The 12,690-nt window shown below is 49.4% G+C and overlaps 5 protein-coding genes across 5 annotated transcripts; 2 read left to right on the top strand and 3 right to left on the bottom strand.

The window, feature by feature from the left end:
- On the bottom strand, positions 1 to 1,248 carry CDV56_108691 (alginate lyase family protein; the record flags this gene model as incomplete). The annotated part of the gene is made up of 1 exon (XM_026762310.1): positions 1 to 1,248. One exon carries the CDS (start codon positions 1,246 to 1,248, stop codon positions 1 to 3), a length of 1,248 nt encoding a protein of 415 aa, XP_026618354.1.
- Positions 1,249 to 2,238: 990 nt separating this feature from the next.
- On the top strand, positions 2,239 to 2,982 carry CDV56_108652 (polysaccharide lyase family 7 protein; the record flags this gene model as incomplete). The annotated part of the gene is made up of 1 exon (XM_026762271.1): positions 2,239 to 2,982. The coding sequence occupies one exon, from the start codon at positions 2,239 to 2,241 to the stop codon at positions 2,980 to 2,982; it is 744 nt and encodes a 247-aa protein (XP_026618353.1).
- Positions 2,983 to 6,238: 3,256 nt separating this feature from the next.
- On the bottom strand, positions 6,239 to 7,929 carry CDV56_108536 (putative FAD-dependent oxygenase; the record flags this gene model as incomplete). Its single annotated transcript, XM_026762155.1, has 3 exons — positions 6,239 to 6,874; positions 6,942 to 7,553; positions 7,654 to 7,929. The coding sequence occupies 3 exons, from the start codon at positions 7,927 to 7,929 to the stop codon at positions 6,239 to 6,241; spliced, it is 1,524 nt and encodes a 507-aa protein (XP_026618352.1).
- A 598-nt stretch (positions 7,930 to 8,527) lies between these two features.
- CDV56_108480 (uncharacterized protein) lies at positions 8,528 to 10,029 on the top strand (the record flags this gene model as incomplete). The annotated part of the gene is made up of 6 exons (XM_026762099.1): positions 8,528 to 8,707; positions 8,772 to 8,899; positions 8,964 to 9,063; positions 9,115 to 9,256; positions 9,320 to 9,528; positions 9,580 to 10,029. The coding sequence occupies 6 exons, from the start codon at positions 8,528 to 8,530 to the stop codon at positions 10,027 to 10,029; spliced, it is 1,209 nt and encodes a 402-aa protein (XP_026618351.1).
- A 1,205-nt stretch (positions 10,030 to 11,234) lies between these two features.
- CDV56_108439 (uncharacterized protein) lies at positions 11,235 to 11,852 on the bottom strand (the record flags this gene model as incomplete). The annotated part of the gene is made up of 1 exon (XM_026762058.1): positions 11,235 to 11,852. The coding sequence occupies one exon, from the start codon at positions 11,850 to 11,852 to the stop codon at positions 11,235 to 11,237; it is 618 nt and encodes a 205-aa protein (XP_026618350.1).
- Positions 11,853 to 12,690: the final 838 nt, after the last annotated feature.

Below are 12,690 nucleotides of genomic sequence, written 5' to 3'. Positions count from 1 at the left end.
CTAGTCGGCGATATTATCCAACTGCTCGGGAGCCGGTCTGAGCACGTAAATATTCCCACTTGGTGGTGGGGGGAGCTGAGGCACAACTGCCTGGGCTTCACTGTCTCCTGCATCAGCTGCTGCTTGTACATTATCAGTCGCCGCGTACGGCTTAAAGTCCAGTTCCTCGAATGGCCACGCGCTCTCCCCTTCTACCGCCGCCTTCAACAGGAAATCCGTTGCTCCAAACAGACTCTGTCCATCAGGCCCCTCATAACGGTATAGGTCTACGCCGACCTTCTTGGCCACAAGCGCAAAGCGAAGGTGTGCGCCAAGGTTGAAATTGGAGTAGTGCCAGCTGCGCGTCCTCGCCAGTTCCATTGGTTGGGAGCCATTAGGCCGGATCTGAGCATCAATGAGAGATTTTGCTACTTGGGATGTCTCTTCCGAGAGAGCCGCATTCCCCATGAAGAGAGCGAGAGCCGCAATCTGCATGTTGGCGAAAGTCCCGTGGTTATTCTCTTCGGCTGCCTCTTCCTTCCCAAAGGGCGAGTTGACCAGCCAGTCTAGAAACTGACGGTTCCAGGTCATGAACGCTCGCTGATTTGCTCCTGTCCAGCCTGGAGCATTAGTCGAGGCAAGGATTGCGGCCGCATCCACAACGTTGGTATACTCCATGCTGAAGTCGATGATGCCGATTGCGCGGCCGGTATTGCGGCAAGGGATGATCTGTGCGTGGTTCAGCTGAGGCGTCATGGCCGTAGCGGGGTCAATGAACCAGGTCTGCAGAATAAGTGAGGCATGTTTGGCGTATTTGACCTGGCCTGTGTAGTACCATGCGAGGGATAGTATATAGCTGGATCTAAACATCTGATCACGTCCGCTGTGGTCGGGGTATTTGTCGACTTCGGGGTTGCGTTCGCCATCCCGTTGTACGTAGGGACAGCCATCAGTGGTATTGCTGGGCCACCAGTACGGTGCTTGGGATGCGTAGTCGTGTATCGTGCCGTTAGGTGGTGCCTGCGTTTTGGAGGTCACAGTCCACGGGCCCTGGCCTAGCCAGCTATCTGCTTCGGTGGTGAGGTGACCAAGAGCGGCTTTGAGTGACGCGTCGCCGGCTTGGATGCGCTTTTTATTCTCAACGAGGCGGAAGCCGTCCATCACAACGGTGTTTGGGACGAGGTCCTGACGCCAGTGGCCATTGGGAAGGTTGAGGGAGCTAGAGAGCGATATGAAGAGGTTGAGACAGGAGATCCAAAGGAGCTTCATCTTGGACGATGGCAAGGAGTAGACGTGTCAAGAGGTGAATCTGAAGAACTGATGAGCTGAGTCTCATTCTCTGAGACTTTCTGACATACAGCTCCAGTAAATCTTGCGTCTGGAGCTCTATAAGTATAGCCAGCCCTGCATCTTTCTCCAGCTCGTAGTGTACATGCTTATGGTTGGTGGAACAGGATAGGTTATTCTGGGACCTGACCGATGATGGAAATACTACATTTTTCCACTACTTGAATCACGGCAGAGAAACGACAACTAGACATAGCGTGGTAAGCAACTCGAAGGATGTTGCATCGAAACTTTGAGGCTATTAGAGGCTAGCTGTCGGTATGTGCGGAGAAACTAGGGTTCTCTATGGGGAAGCAGGGGAGATGTGCTGACCCAAACAGGTAGTCCTTTAGCCCCATTAATGCCCAGACATCGCGCAGGAACATTGAACTTAGCTGAGTGGTTCAATTGCTTCTAGTGCAAAGATCATCGGCACCCCCGCAAGCAAATGTTACTCTACTATGCGGCTAACAGAAGCTTCGTAGATTCAGCGTTCTCTCTGTTGGTGGAATATATATCCCCGGGCGAGAACTCGAATATGTTCGCAGATGGTTTGTGGCACTAATGGTGTCATCACATAATCCTATCTAAATGCTCTTTCTTCATTGATGTAAACGAGATCATCAGTATGATAGGTACTGTCCCACCTGTGATATCTCTCCCGCGATGCTCGGGTTTCAGAGCCGCTGAGGAAACGATGCTCCCTTCCTTCCAGAATATTGCTGCCTCAGGGAAGTCTCCCTTAATCTTAAGTACTGTCTCACGATGAAGACATTAGAAATTTTAAATTCTGGGACGAGACTTGGGGATACAGATATAGCGGGCCTATGCCATACTATTTAAGGCCTCTATATAACTCGACTCCTTGAGTCGGATCTTTTCAGCACTACACTCACTGCTTGTCTTTTTCAGTAATTCTCTGAAACAAACACCATGGCGATTAAGAACCTACTACCTCTCGCTTTCTTGGCTCTTGCCAACTATTCAACGATGATAATGGCGCAAGGCTCAGATTGCGCTCCTGGCGGCACTTTCGATCTATCCAAATGGAAACTGCAGCTTCCGATTGGCTCGAATGGATCGCCAGACTCTGTCTCTGCTTCCGATCTTCAGGGCTGCGACGGTTATAAGTCCGAGTACTTCTTTACCAGCCTTGACGATGGTTCCCTCGTTATGAAGGTCCCGGGTTCTACGGCAACCTCTGCTTGTGTCACTACCCCCAACAGCGAACACTGCCGCACAGAGCTTCGTGAGGATAGCCCTTCTAAGTGGAGTCCTTCTGACCCTACCAACCGGCTGTTTGGCGACTTGATCGTGAAGCAAATCAAGGACGACCGAGTTGTGGTGGGCCAGATCCACATCGATGGCTCCATCTCCACGAAGCCCGTTTGCGAGCTTTACTACAGCTCCAAAGGGGATCTAACGATGGGTGTCAACCGATGCCGCACTTGCGGGCAGAATACATTCAAAATCGGCCACATCCCTGTAGGCCAGAGATTCACCTACGAAATCCGGTACGAGAGCAATACTCTATCTGTCAGCATCAATGGCCAGGATTTCCAGAAACTCGACACTTTTGACCTTGGTAGCCCTGATAGCTACTTCAAGGCCGGCAACTATAACCAGGGCGATTGTCCTACAGAGGTTCACTTCTTTGGTATTCGCGTTTCTCACTAGAGCGACGTCCGCCATATGTCGGATTTCGGATTGTGTGGGATACTTATTGAGCCGCCAACCGACGAAACTGTTCTTCGTCTGATCCTCTGAAATTGGTCAGGACTACTGGAAAGTATGTCAAGATTGTTGTCATGTGGGATAGCTGGTTAGCAAGGGTTTCAATTCTAGCTATCATCAAGCCTTTGGTATTGTTGGTCCTCCTGTAAACTACAACCAAACATGATTCCCAAACTTGAGTAACCAGAAGAGGACTCTTGAGAGAGCTAATTGTCGCAAGAAGTAGCCCACCAGACCAGTAAGCGTGATCTGGCCGGGTCAGAGAGAGTGATATCTTCCGAATTAACTGACATATCAGATTTACACCTCAGGATTCAAATTTCGCCGAGTCAGGTCGTCTACGGCAGCGACGTCGCAACCCTTATCAATGGTTCATAGAAGATGCATCTCTACATAATCTGTTTAAAGCCATGCTTTGAAGTTGCGTAACCGCCCTACCAAGTTCATATATAACTCAACAGGACTTGGAAATCATCGACATGCCTTTGGGGTTTTCTGGCCTGTGCATCAAACACGTCGCTCTTTCGATCCTCCCCCCCAGTATCTGTCGCATGGGTTAGATGACGTGAACAGCAAAAAGCCCCCCTGATCCCTGCAGCCGCCATCTAGTCGAAACCTTTCCATTTATCACTTGACGACGGCGTCATTTTTAAACCTATGTACTTTGTTTATTGTTACTATCTGGTGATATTATAACAAAACACCAAATGCATATGCGGATGGTGTTTCAGAATAATGAGGTATCATCTCAACGAAAGCACGAGTTGCCATCACGGAAGTTGATATCAGCAGATGCATCGATTTTATAGGCTCTTGAGTTAAAGGTTAACTCTAACATCCATAAGTGGTAGTAGTACTATGTAGGCTACTAAGTTAACCCGACCCCACGGTCCCGGCCTCTTTTAGGATCCTCGGCCTGAACACTATCTAACTCTGCCTATTCTGAATTATTACTAACTTTCCCCAGGGATTATGGTCGCAAGGCTGAAACTTAAAGAAATTGAGGCGCGGCGGTGGATGCAGAAGCGACCAAAGTTCATAGAACTCTATCTAGGGTCCGGAAGGTTGTTGGTTAATCAAAGATTTCCGCTTGCAGCCAAAGCTAGAGTGATGGTTGTCCAATGTTTGCGGCCTTGACGTCCGTATACTGGCCCACACATACTGAGCGAACAGCATGGTAGGACTAATGCGCCATAAAGTCTACCCTGCTCCTGCTCTGTACAACTTAGCTTGTTTAGTTCATCATAGAAGTCAGGCAACCAACCCACATGACAGCATGTGGGGATGAATGCACTTGCTTGGCCTACGCAAGTAGTAAAGATCAGTTATATATTCATATTTCAGAGTCGGCAAAACCTGGGGTTCTTAAGAGGTTCTTGAGAGCCATTTTCCTTCGGCGTATTCTTTTTACCAAACAGCCGACTGCTAGCCTCTGTTTCTTCTGACATGACTATCAAGTTGTGGAATCCTACAGTGCCGAGCAGATTCGGCTTTCGCAGTATCAATACCCCTTGGTTCATTCTTAGCATCACTTTCGTGATCTAATCCATCTGAAGCAGAGATCGTAGTTGAGCGAAGCTTACTGCTACACAAGAGATTGGCAGCATTCAGAAGTCTAGACTCTTCAGGTAGATTTACAGATTATTCTCTGTCCATACAATGGTCCTGGGTCAGTTACCCAGACATCATCAGATACAATAACTTCTAGCACAGGTGCACATGACAGTATCAAGGCATAATTATGACACCCATCACTTTTGTGTTTGGTTCCAGTTGAGTAATGAGACATAAGTAGCACCATAACCTTGCTGCAAAAGCTTTCATGGTATATACTAAGTACTTTGACATGTAGGCCTCTTAGAACTCATGACTGGATATACATTCAAAACTCATGGAAACGCGGCAGACCTTCATGCCAATACCACCACCCTTACCATCACTCATCCAGAATGGGGTGTGCATATAACGAAAGCGTCCGGTGACACCCAAGGATGGGTGAATGTTCCAATGATGATTCTGATATAACTGGATGGGAAGAGACTGAAACTCAGCAAAGTCAAGGTCACATATGCCACAGGGTGGAAACCATATTTGATGCCATTCAAGCCTATATGGGACAAACCAAGATACTCGATAAAAGCGATTTCAGTCTTGTGAGCGAGAAGGTGACCACGGTAGAGTTCGAAGTTCCTGGGTCTCGGCAGATTAAACAAGGATTTGAAATTTCGTTGCTTATCACTATACCCAGTGGGAAAGATGGACATGGACGCTGGGCGACAATTGCTTCTGTCGGAGCCTACCTTTCCCCTGTATAAGCTGCCTAATAACTATATTCATACTTCCCGATCGATAACAACAGTTCATAGCACACAGCAGTACTTATCGAGCTATTCCTACCAACTATTCATGTAGGTTTCTGGCGCTATCTCTTCAGGTCAGCTGATAATCATGTAATGTCGTAGCTAAGGTAGGGTAGAGAGAGCCTGGGAGTTGAAATAGGAGGCTTATTAGAGGCGGGAGAAGACGTATCAAATGCGCAGGAGAAACAGTGGCATTCTCGGCATGACTACCAAACGTCTTGATAGCACCGACACCCTTCATCAAGGCGTAGTTACCTCCTCTAGAGACAGAGTCGCCTCAAGGCAGTTACAAATATCTCCAGATCACTATTGGGAGATGCTTGTATCATCCACGAGTAGAATAAATCCAGCCCGTTTGGTTCTCTAATTGCTGGACAGTCAGCAGGATTAAAGATATTTCCTTCATTATGACTGACATGAAGGGCTTCCCATCCCCAGACCCCAGTTTTGATCAGACATAGCTATTATGTCCAAGATATCACCCACCAATGCAGCCGTTGATGCAGCTTGATGAGAGCTGAAGTTAGGTGAGCAGAGCAGAAATAAAACCTTAATCTTTATTAATATTGATATTAATGACTTACACGATGCCTTGCTCATCACCAGTTCCATAGAGCGTAGCATAGTAGAGGACAACAGAGGCATCTGCATCTAGGTAAGATCTTCGCTGTGAAAACAAGTACAATATCATCACCATCCGCCAGATAAGGTACTTCGAAGGGATTTTGATGTCTACACTGCAGATGACAAATGCGTGGCTGAATGAGCGCCGAGGTTCGTGGAATTAGATGATACGTAGTGGTACAAACCAGTGTATAACCTTGTCAATGATTGCCCCTCTACGCGATTGGGCCATAAAAGCTAAACTTGCCCGCCGGGTCATACTTCTTCTTCAAGGCCCGCAGGCGATCCTGACGCCACTGTTCACTCCCGTACCACTGCTGTGGCGTCTCATCCCCATAGGCATAGTTGACATAGGCGCCAATCTCCTTCAGCCCACTGGCCTGGTAAAGGATCTGACGGAGCTGATTACCCAACTGGGCGGCCTGATTGTCGATCTCTGGACCGGCGGGCGCATAGGTGATGAGCGGGGCGGCAAGGAGGTTCTCATTCCGGAAGGCAAAGGCACTGGATTTGCTGTTGATGGCCCGGACACCCTGCATGGAATAACCCTCGAACATAAAGATGGAGTTGTTGAAAGCCGAGGACCCGCGGGTGGCGGAGGCGAAGATGTCGTACGCCTTCTTCTGGGCAGGGACATCGTATCCTTGGAGGTAGATGGGGAAGCGGGGGTTGACGAGCCCGGCCTTTTGGCATGGCGGGGAGGTCGTGGCAATGCCGGTCCATCCAGCAAGATCAGTGTAGCTTCCTCCGAGAGATTCGGCGGACAGCGGGCCGATGTCGTGGAAGGGCTTTGTGTAGGCTGGGTCGACTGTCTGCACTCCTTCCTGGATGATGTAGAATAGGATGACGGGCTAGAGGCTGTGTGAGAGACAAGGCAACAACTCAGTATGCGCGGATATGGATTGAGAGTATACTTACGTTGTTCGGGTCAGCGGTCGGGATGTTGAGCCAGTACGACCAGTTGATGAGATCCACGGGCTGCGTGCCGTTCTTGAGGAGATGTTCGTTGGCGGCTTGGTAGACGGCCTCGACTTTATCACCACTGAAGATGAGCGTGTCGATTGCCCAGTCGGAGTGCTGGATATCATAGATCTTTGTGGTCACAGAGGTCACAATGCCAAAGTTATGACCCGCACCCTTGAGCGCCCACCAGAGGTCGGACTTTGCGTCGATCGTCCTCAAGCTGCCGTTGGCCAGGACAATGTTTGCGGAGACGAACTGATCTGCAACAAGCCCATGGTGTCCCTGAAGCCATCCGTGCCCACCTCCAAGGGCAGGTCCAAGATAGCTGACGCATTCGCATGTGCCCGTCACAGTCTGCTTTCCCGCGGCCCAAAGCTCGTCGGTGACGGTTTTGGACATGGTGCCGCCTCCGATCTTTGCTGTTTTCGCATCCTTGGAGATTTCCACGCTGCTCAACTGATTCAGGTAGATCTCGATGCCATGGTCCATCTTGCCGAGGGTGGTAATAGCTCCATGCACGCCATTGTACGCCAGGAAGGGCAAGTTCTTCTTGTTGGCGAATTTCACCTAAAATCACCCCAATTAGCAAACTATACCCATTGCCGATGGAAACCTCGGTATAGAAGCACAAAAAAGAGAAAGCAGCAGGGGCGAAAGGACAGCTCACCGTCTCAACAACATCGTTCTCCGTCCCAGGAACCACGACAACATTAACTTTGGGGGCCTCCAGAACAGACCACCGTGTGGTCGCCTGTTCAAACTCAGCCGACCCTGGGAAATAGATCTTGCCGGTGCTCGAGAGCTTCGCTCCCAGCTCCTTCAAGTCGGCATCTCCGCGCGGGCAAATGCCCCCGAGCCCATCGCGGGCAACGGGCACGGTTAGGCAGGTTGCGGTTATAGCCCAGGCAGCCACCGCTGCGAGGGCCTCTATCTTGACATGCATTGGACTGGCAGGGGAAAAAAGAAAGTTTAGATGAATGATGAGCGAGGGCCAAAAAATGAGAAGAATTTCAGATAAACAAGGTGCACGACTGATTGGCCTCGATCGAGCAGCGATGTGACGTTAAGTACAGGGGCATGTCGCACTTTAAACCTTCGTAGGGATGCAGTACATCCTTGGCACATCCTGGTGGCATGAGGGCGCAGGCACCAATTAATAACGCTTCATCTATTCCGCGCAACGGATTGGTACAACTATGTTAAACCCTGTCATATCCCTGCTAGCCTGATGCTAGATCTTGAACAACCTAACGATATCGGGTATCGCGATAGACTGGATGCTGGCTACTCATCCGTCTATCGCCGACACCCCTGCACTTCTCTTGGCTTTGGATGAACTCGGCAATGACCACGAGCCACAAGGGCTGGGCAGAAGTTTATTCATGACCGGGATACTACGATGAGCTAAACATACTTTTTCTATTTTTTTTAACTCTTTTTTGCTTGTTTTATACATAGGGGAGGCTAGATCCAATGTTGTCACTCTGCGTTCTTGTTAACCCGCCAGTTCGCCATGCTGACCCCAAGGCTTCTTTCCTTCAATGTCGACCAGTTCTGCAGCAGACGACGCTGCTCAAGCAGCCTTGCACGAGTCCACGGTTGAATCATGGACGCTCTATGCAATTGGCGTTACTGTGACGCTGATCCGAACGTATTCCCGGGTGAGAGCCGCGGGATTCAGACACTTACAAGCCGAAGACTTCCTTGTGTGGGTTGCAATTGTTCGTGGCTCACTCATGAATGTATAAATACTTCATTACCTTGCTAATGCCTAAGTCTGAGCAGCTATTCTACACGGCGCAGACGGCTCTTGCGTACAGCGTGGGCCATGACGCGCATGGCCTCGCGAATAATGGCATGACCGACGCTCAACGGGCTGCCTTGTCCCATGATGATCCAGAATACCGATTGAGGTGTGTCTAAAATTGGCGACAGGAGAAATGCGATGTTATGAGGGACGATCTCACACGTATTCAGGGTAATCGGCTCGAAAATTCAAGTCGCTGGTTGGACTACATATTCGGTGTTGATCTGGTCGCTCAAGCTGTCCATGTTGGCATTCTATCTTCGACTTACAGTAAGCCTTTCAAAGTCCATTCTGATCACCCTTGCTCACTGCGCTCGACAGGAGGGCCTTGGCAAGCGTTATCGCAACCCCATCTATGTTGGGTTTGCTCTTGTCGTCGGAACCTTTCTCGTCAGCGTAATCACGATCTTCGCGGCATGCCGGCCGTTCCACAAGTACTGGCAGATCAAACCAGATCCTGGCAGTAAGTCTTTCGCCTGATTGTGGACTCGTCCGACCAATCCCTCTCTGACAAATCCACTCGCAGACGTCTGCCAGGCTGCCGTCTCCAAGCCTATCATCTGGGCCACCTTTGCCTCCAATGTTTCAACTGATATCTATCTCATCTTGATCCCCATTCCCATGCTCTGGAAATCCAGACTGAAGCTCTTGAAAAAGGTGGCGGCGACCATCGTATTTAGCGCTGGTTTGTTCGTTCTTGTGTGTGCTATCCTTAAGAGTGTCTTTGTCCTAGTGGTGAGTCGTGATGTCACCTTGCCACCCCCGGCCGCGAGCTAACATCCCTAGGACCCCGTCAATGGCGCACAGCTCGCCGGCGCATGGGGAACCCGGGAGACCTTCGTCGCAGTGGTGACAACGAATCTGCCCATGGTGTTCCACCTTTTCAAATCCTGGCTCTCCCGACTATTCGGCAGCGCGTTCGGCAGCTCGCAGAAGACATACAAGTCGCCGATTGGCTTTCAGACAATCGGCGGTGGTGCTGGTGAATCCTCCACGCGGAATCGTCGAGGTCCTCAGACCGTTCATCCTATTACCGCCAACTTGACATTCAGCGAGAGTGAGGAACGGATGATTGACGATGTTAAGTTGAACAACCTGGACGCATTTGGCTCACCCGGCACTGGCAGCGAACGTCGTTCAGGCGGCATTGTAGTCTCCAATCAGGTTGAGATCACCCATGAGGATAGAAGCAGCCCTCTCAGTGGGCATGAGCAGCGCCGTAGGGGGGATTGGTAGCCAAAGTCTTTACTCCGTACAATAGAGGATATCAATATAGCCTTGCATTTCAATCAGCAAAGCTATCTCACTCGTTATCGGCGCTTGGGCTGATCGACTAACATCCCATCCTTTATCGCAATGGGTCTGTTCTTTCCACAGGCTGGCTTGCCTTGACGATAACTTCGTCATGTCGGATTGACCAGTAAGATACAAGTTAGAATCCCCCTGTGGTCCTTTCAGCAACCTTTGTTGTTTATTACTCATTGCATCTGACGGTGGACTATCCTGGCCTGCCATTTCTTCGTCGTTCCGTTCCACTATCAGGGGATGTCAACACATAGGACAGTTCTTCACCAGGAGAACAGAGTGAAACTGTACCCAGTAATGCATCGTCATCGCCTGTAGTTTGCCCGGGCAAATCCATGCTCCCACCGTCGCAAGGGGCGGCTTTCCGAGACACTGGTCATTGCATTCGCTAATGTATTCAGTGTTGATGGCCAGCCCTACAGCTTGGGACTTTGGGACACTTGGAACGATGATGAAAGGAACCGGATTCGCCGACTTTCGTATCCCAATACCGACATCTTTCTCATTTGCTTCTCTGTCGTCAACCGACAGTCCTTCTCCAGCGTGGAATACTACTGGTGTGATGAACTGCGGAGTTACTGTTCTGGGGTTCCATGGCTGCTAGTTGGGACCCAGATCGACGCAAGGGACGGCAATGCTGCTTCACAAGTCAAGAAAGACAGGATAAGACGTGTAACGCGTAGAGAGGGTGAGAAGATGGCTGGGAAATTAGGAGCTGCTAAATACATTGAGTGCTCTGTTCAGAATCAAATCAATGTTAAGGAGCTCTTTTAAGAGGTACGCAGTTCTCAATCATGTTGACGCATCCAACTCATTGTTAAAGCATGCATGAACTGATAATACTTGCCTTGGACCAGGCAATCCATGTTTCCCAAGAGCCAGTGACTCCTGCAAAGGAAAAGAGCAAATGCGTGATAGTCTAAAGGATATACTTCTGCAAGGGAAGAGCCGGATCGTCAAACTCTTGTTAGTCCCATTTGTTCAATAATTTCACTGTTACTTTACCACCAATCTCATGCAACCTTCATTCAATCCCATTTCTCCTGCGCAATCCGCCAAAAGGTGCGCCACCCGGGACACCATAGACCCAGCCTGACAACTGCAACGTCCCCAGCAGCAAGAAATCCTTTGACAGATTAAATGTCGTTGTTTCCACCAGAGATACATTTATCAAAAGGCAGGCCGACAGCACAGTACGCGTTCTCGTTAAAGCTGCTGACCGAGCCCAGCTTCAACCATCCATCCCAGGTGCCGCCGTGATTCAGACGCAAGCACTGGGTGCCGCAGATTTTCCCATTCTCCGCGTTCTGGATGTACTTCGCAACAGCATCTTGAATAGTAGCTTGCTGGGCCGCCGTATCGCAGTGCTGGCCAGTAGCAGAGAACGACCACTTGACATTATCAAAGGTGCCAGTCATATGTCGACAACTGTGCTGCTGATCCGAAAGGCCCTTGATCACGCCTGCAAGTCCCGGGGAATAGTCGATAACGTGGCTCAGGATGCCCAGACATGCTACCGTGACGAGGACAGCCTGACCCACATTGCTGGGGGTGCGCTTGTCAAGGGCTCGTCTTTGATGCCGGGCGAAGGCAAGGAAGGCGCAAATTTCGAGATTGGCACGAAGTAGGTGATTAGGAACACAGTCTTCGCGAGTAACGTAGTAATGGAGGGCGTTGAGAACGATAAGAGTGTATAGGAGGATCGGGGGAAGAGTTCGGATGCAAAAGATATGGAAGTCCTGGAAGCTAGGCATTTGGGGAGAAGATTTTGCTGCTTTCAATGTGAGGAATTCTGAATGTGTTTCGTTTTAAGATGCGAGAAGCTCTGAGTTGGTGATGAGATGGTCCACCGGTGCACTAGTCATTCGCTGAAGTTTGAGTGGATCAGAGTCGACTGCTGAAAAGAGAATAAGAGTGTCTTGAGTATTCGATGTCCCTACTGAGTATTTAATATCCTTAGAGAGGTATATGCTGTTTAATATTTGTGGAGGTAGTGGCAGTAGGTAATACGTGCGGTGAACAGTAAAAAAAGTGATGTGTCCTTTTTGTATAAATAGTCCGCCATAAAGATAGACCGTCGACTTTTGTCTCACTCTTAGTCTGTCCAGGCCTCCAGGGGTGAATCTAGGGCGGACACTGGTATCTTGTTTCCTACTTTTACTACGCCGTATATAGTTCTCTGGACAGACTGAAAATGTCTAATTAAGCCTCGTCTAATATCCATTAGCCACCCTGCCATGGGTTCTTTGAGAAAATGCTCGGCTCATTATAACTCAAACTGTGGAGGCTACCAAGATTCAGATGCCAACTCCAATGTTTCTCCTGCCCAGGCACCCCCTCGTTAATACCACGACCAGTAGAGGTACCTCCACTGAGACTGATAATCCGATACGAATGTAAGAGAAAGTATCTCCTTCTCAGTCGAGTGATTGGCATCCTTGGGTGGTGATCATGGCTATCATCTAGAGGCATTTCACTTTGATCTTTTATTAGAAAAACTGCTTATTGCTTTTATTTTTACACTCCAGGGCAGCACTAGACTTATGTGCTCCTGAACAGGTTTGTGATCATCACTTCACAAAGTGTAATACT

Source organism: Aspergillus thermomutatus, assembly GCF_002237265.1.
Source record: "Aspergillus thermomutatus strain HMR AF 39 chromosome Unknown NODE_9, whole genome shotgun sequence".
NCBI classification, from domain to species: Eukaryota; Fungi; Ascomycota; class Eurotiomycetes; order Eurotiales; family Aspergillaceae; genus Aspergillus; species Aspergillus thermomutatus.
This window is presented reverse-complemented; position numbering and strand designations above follow the sequence as displayed.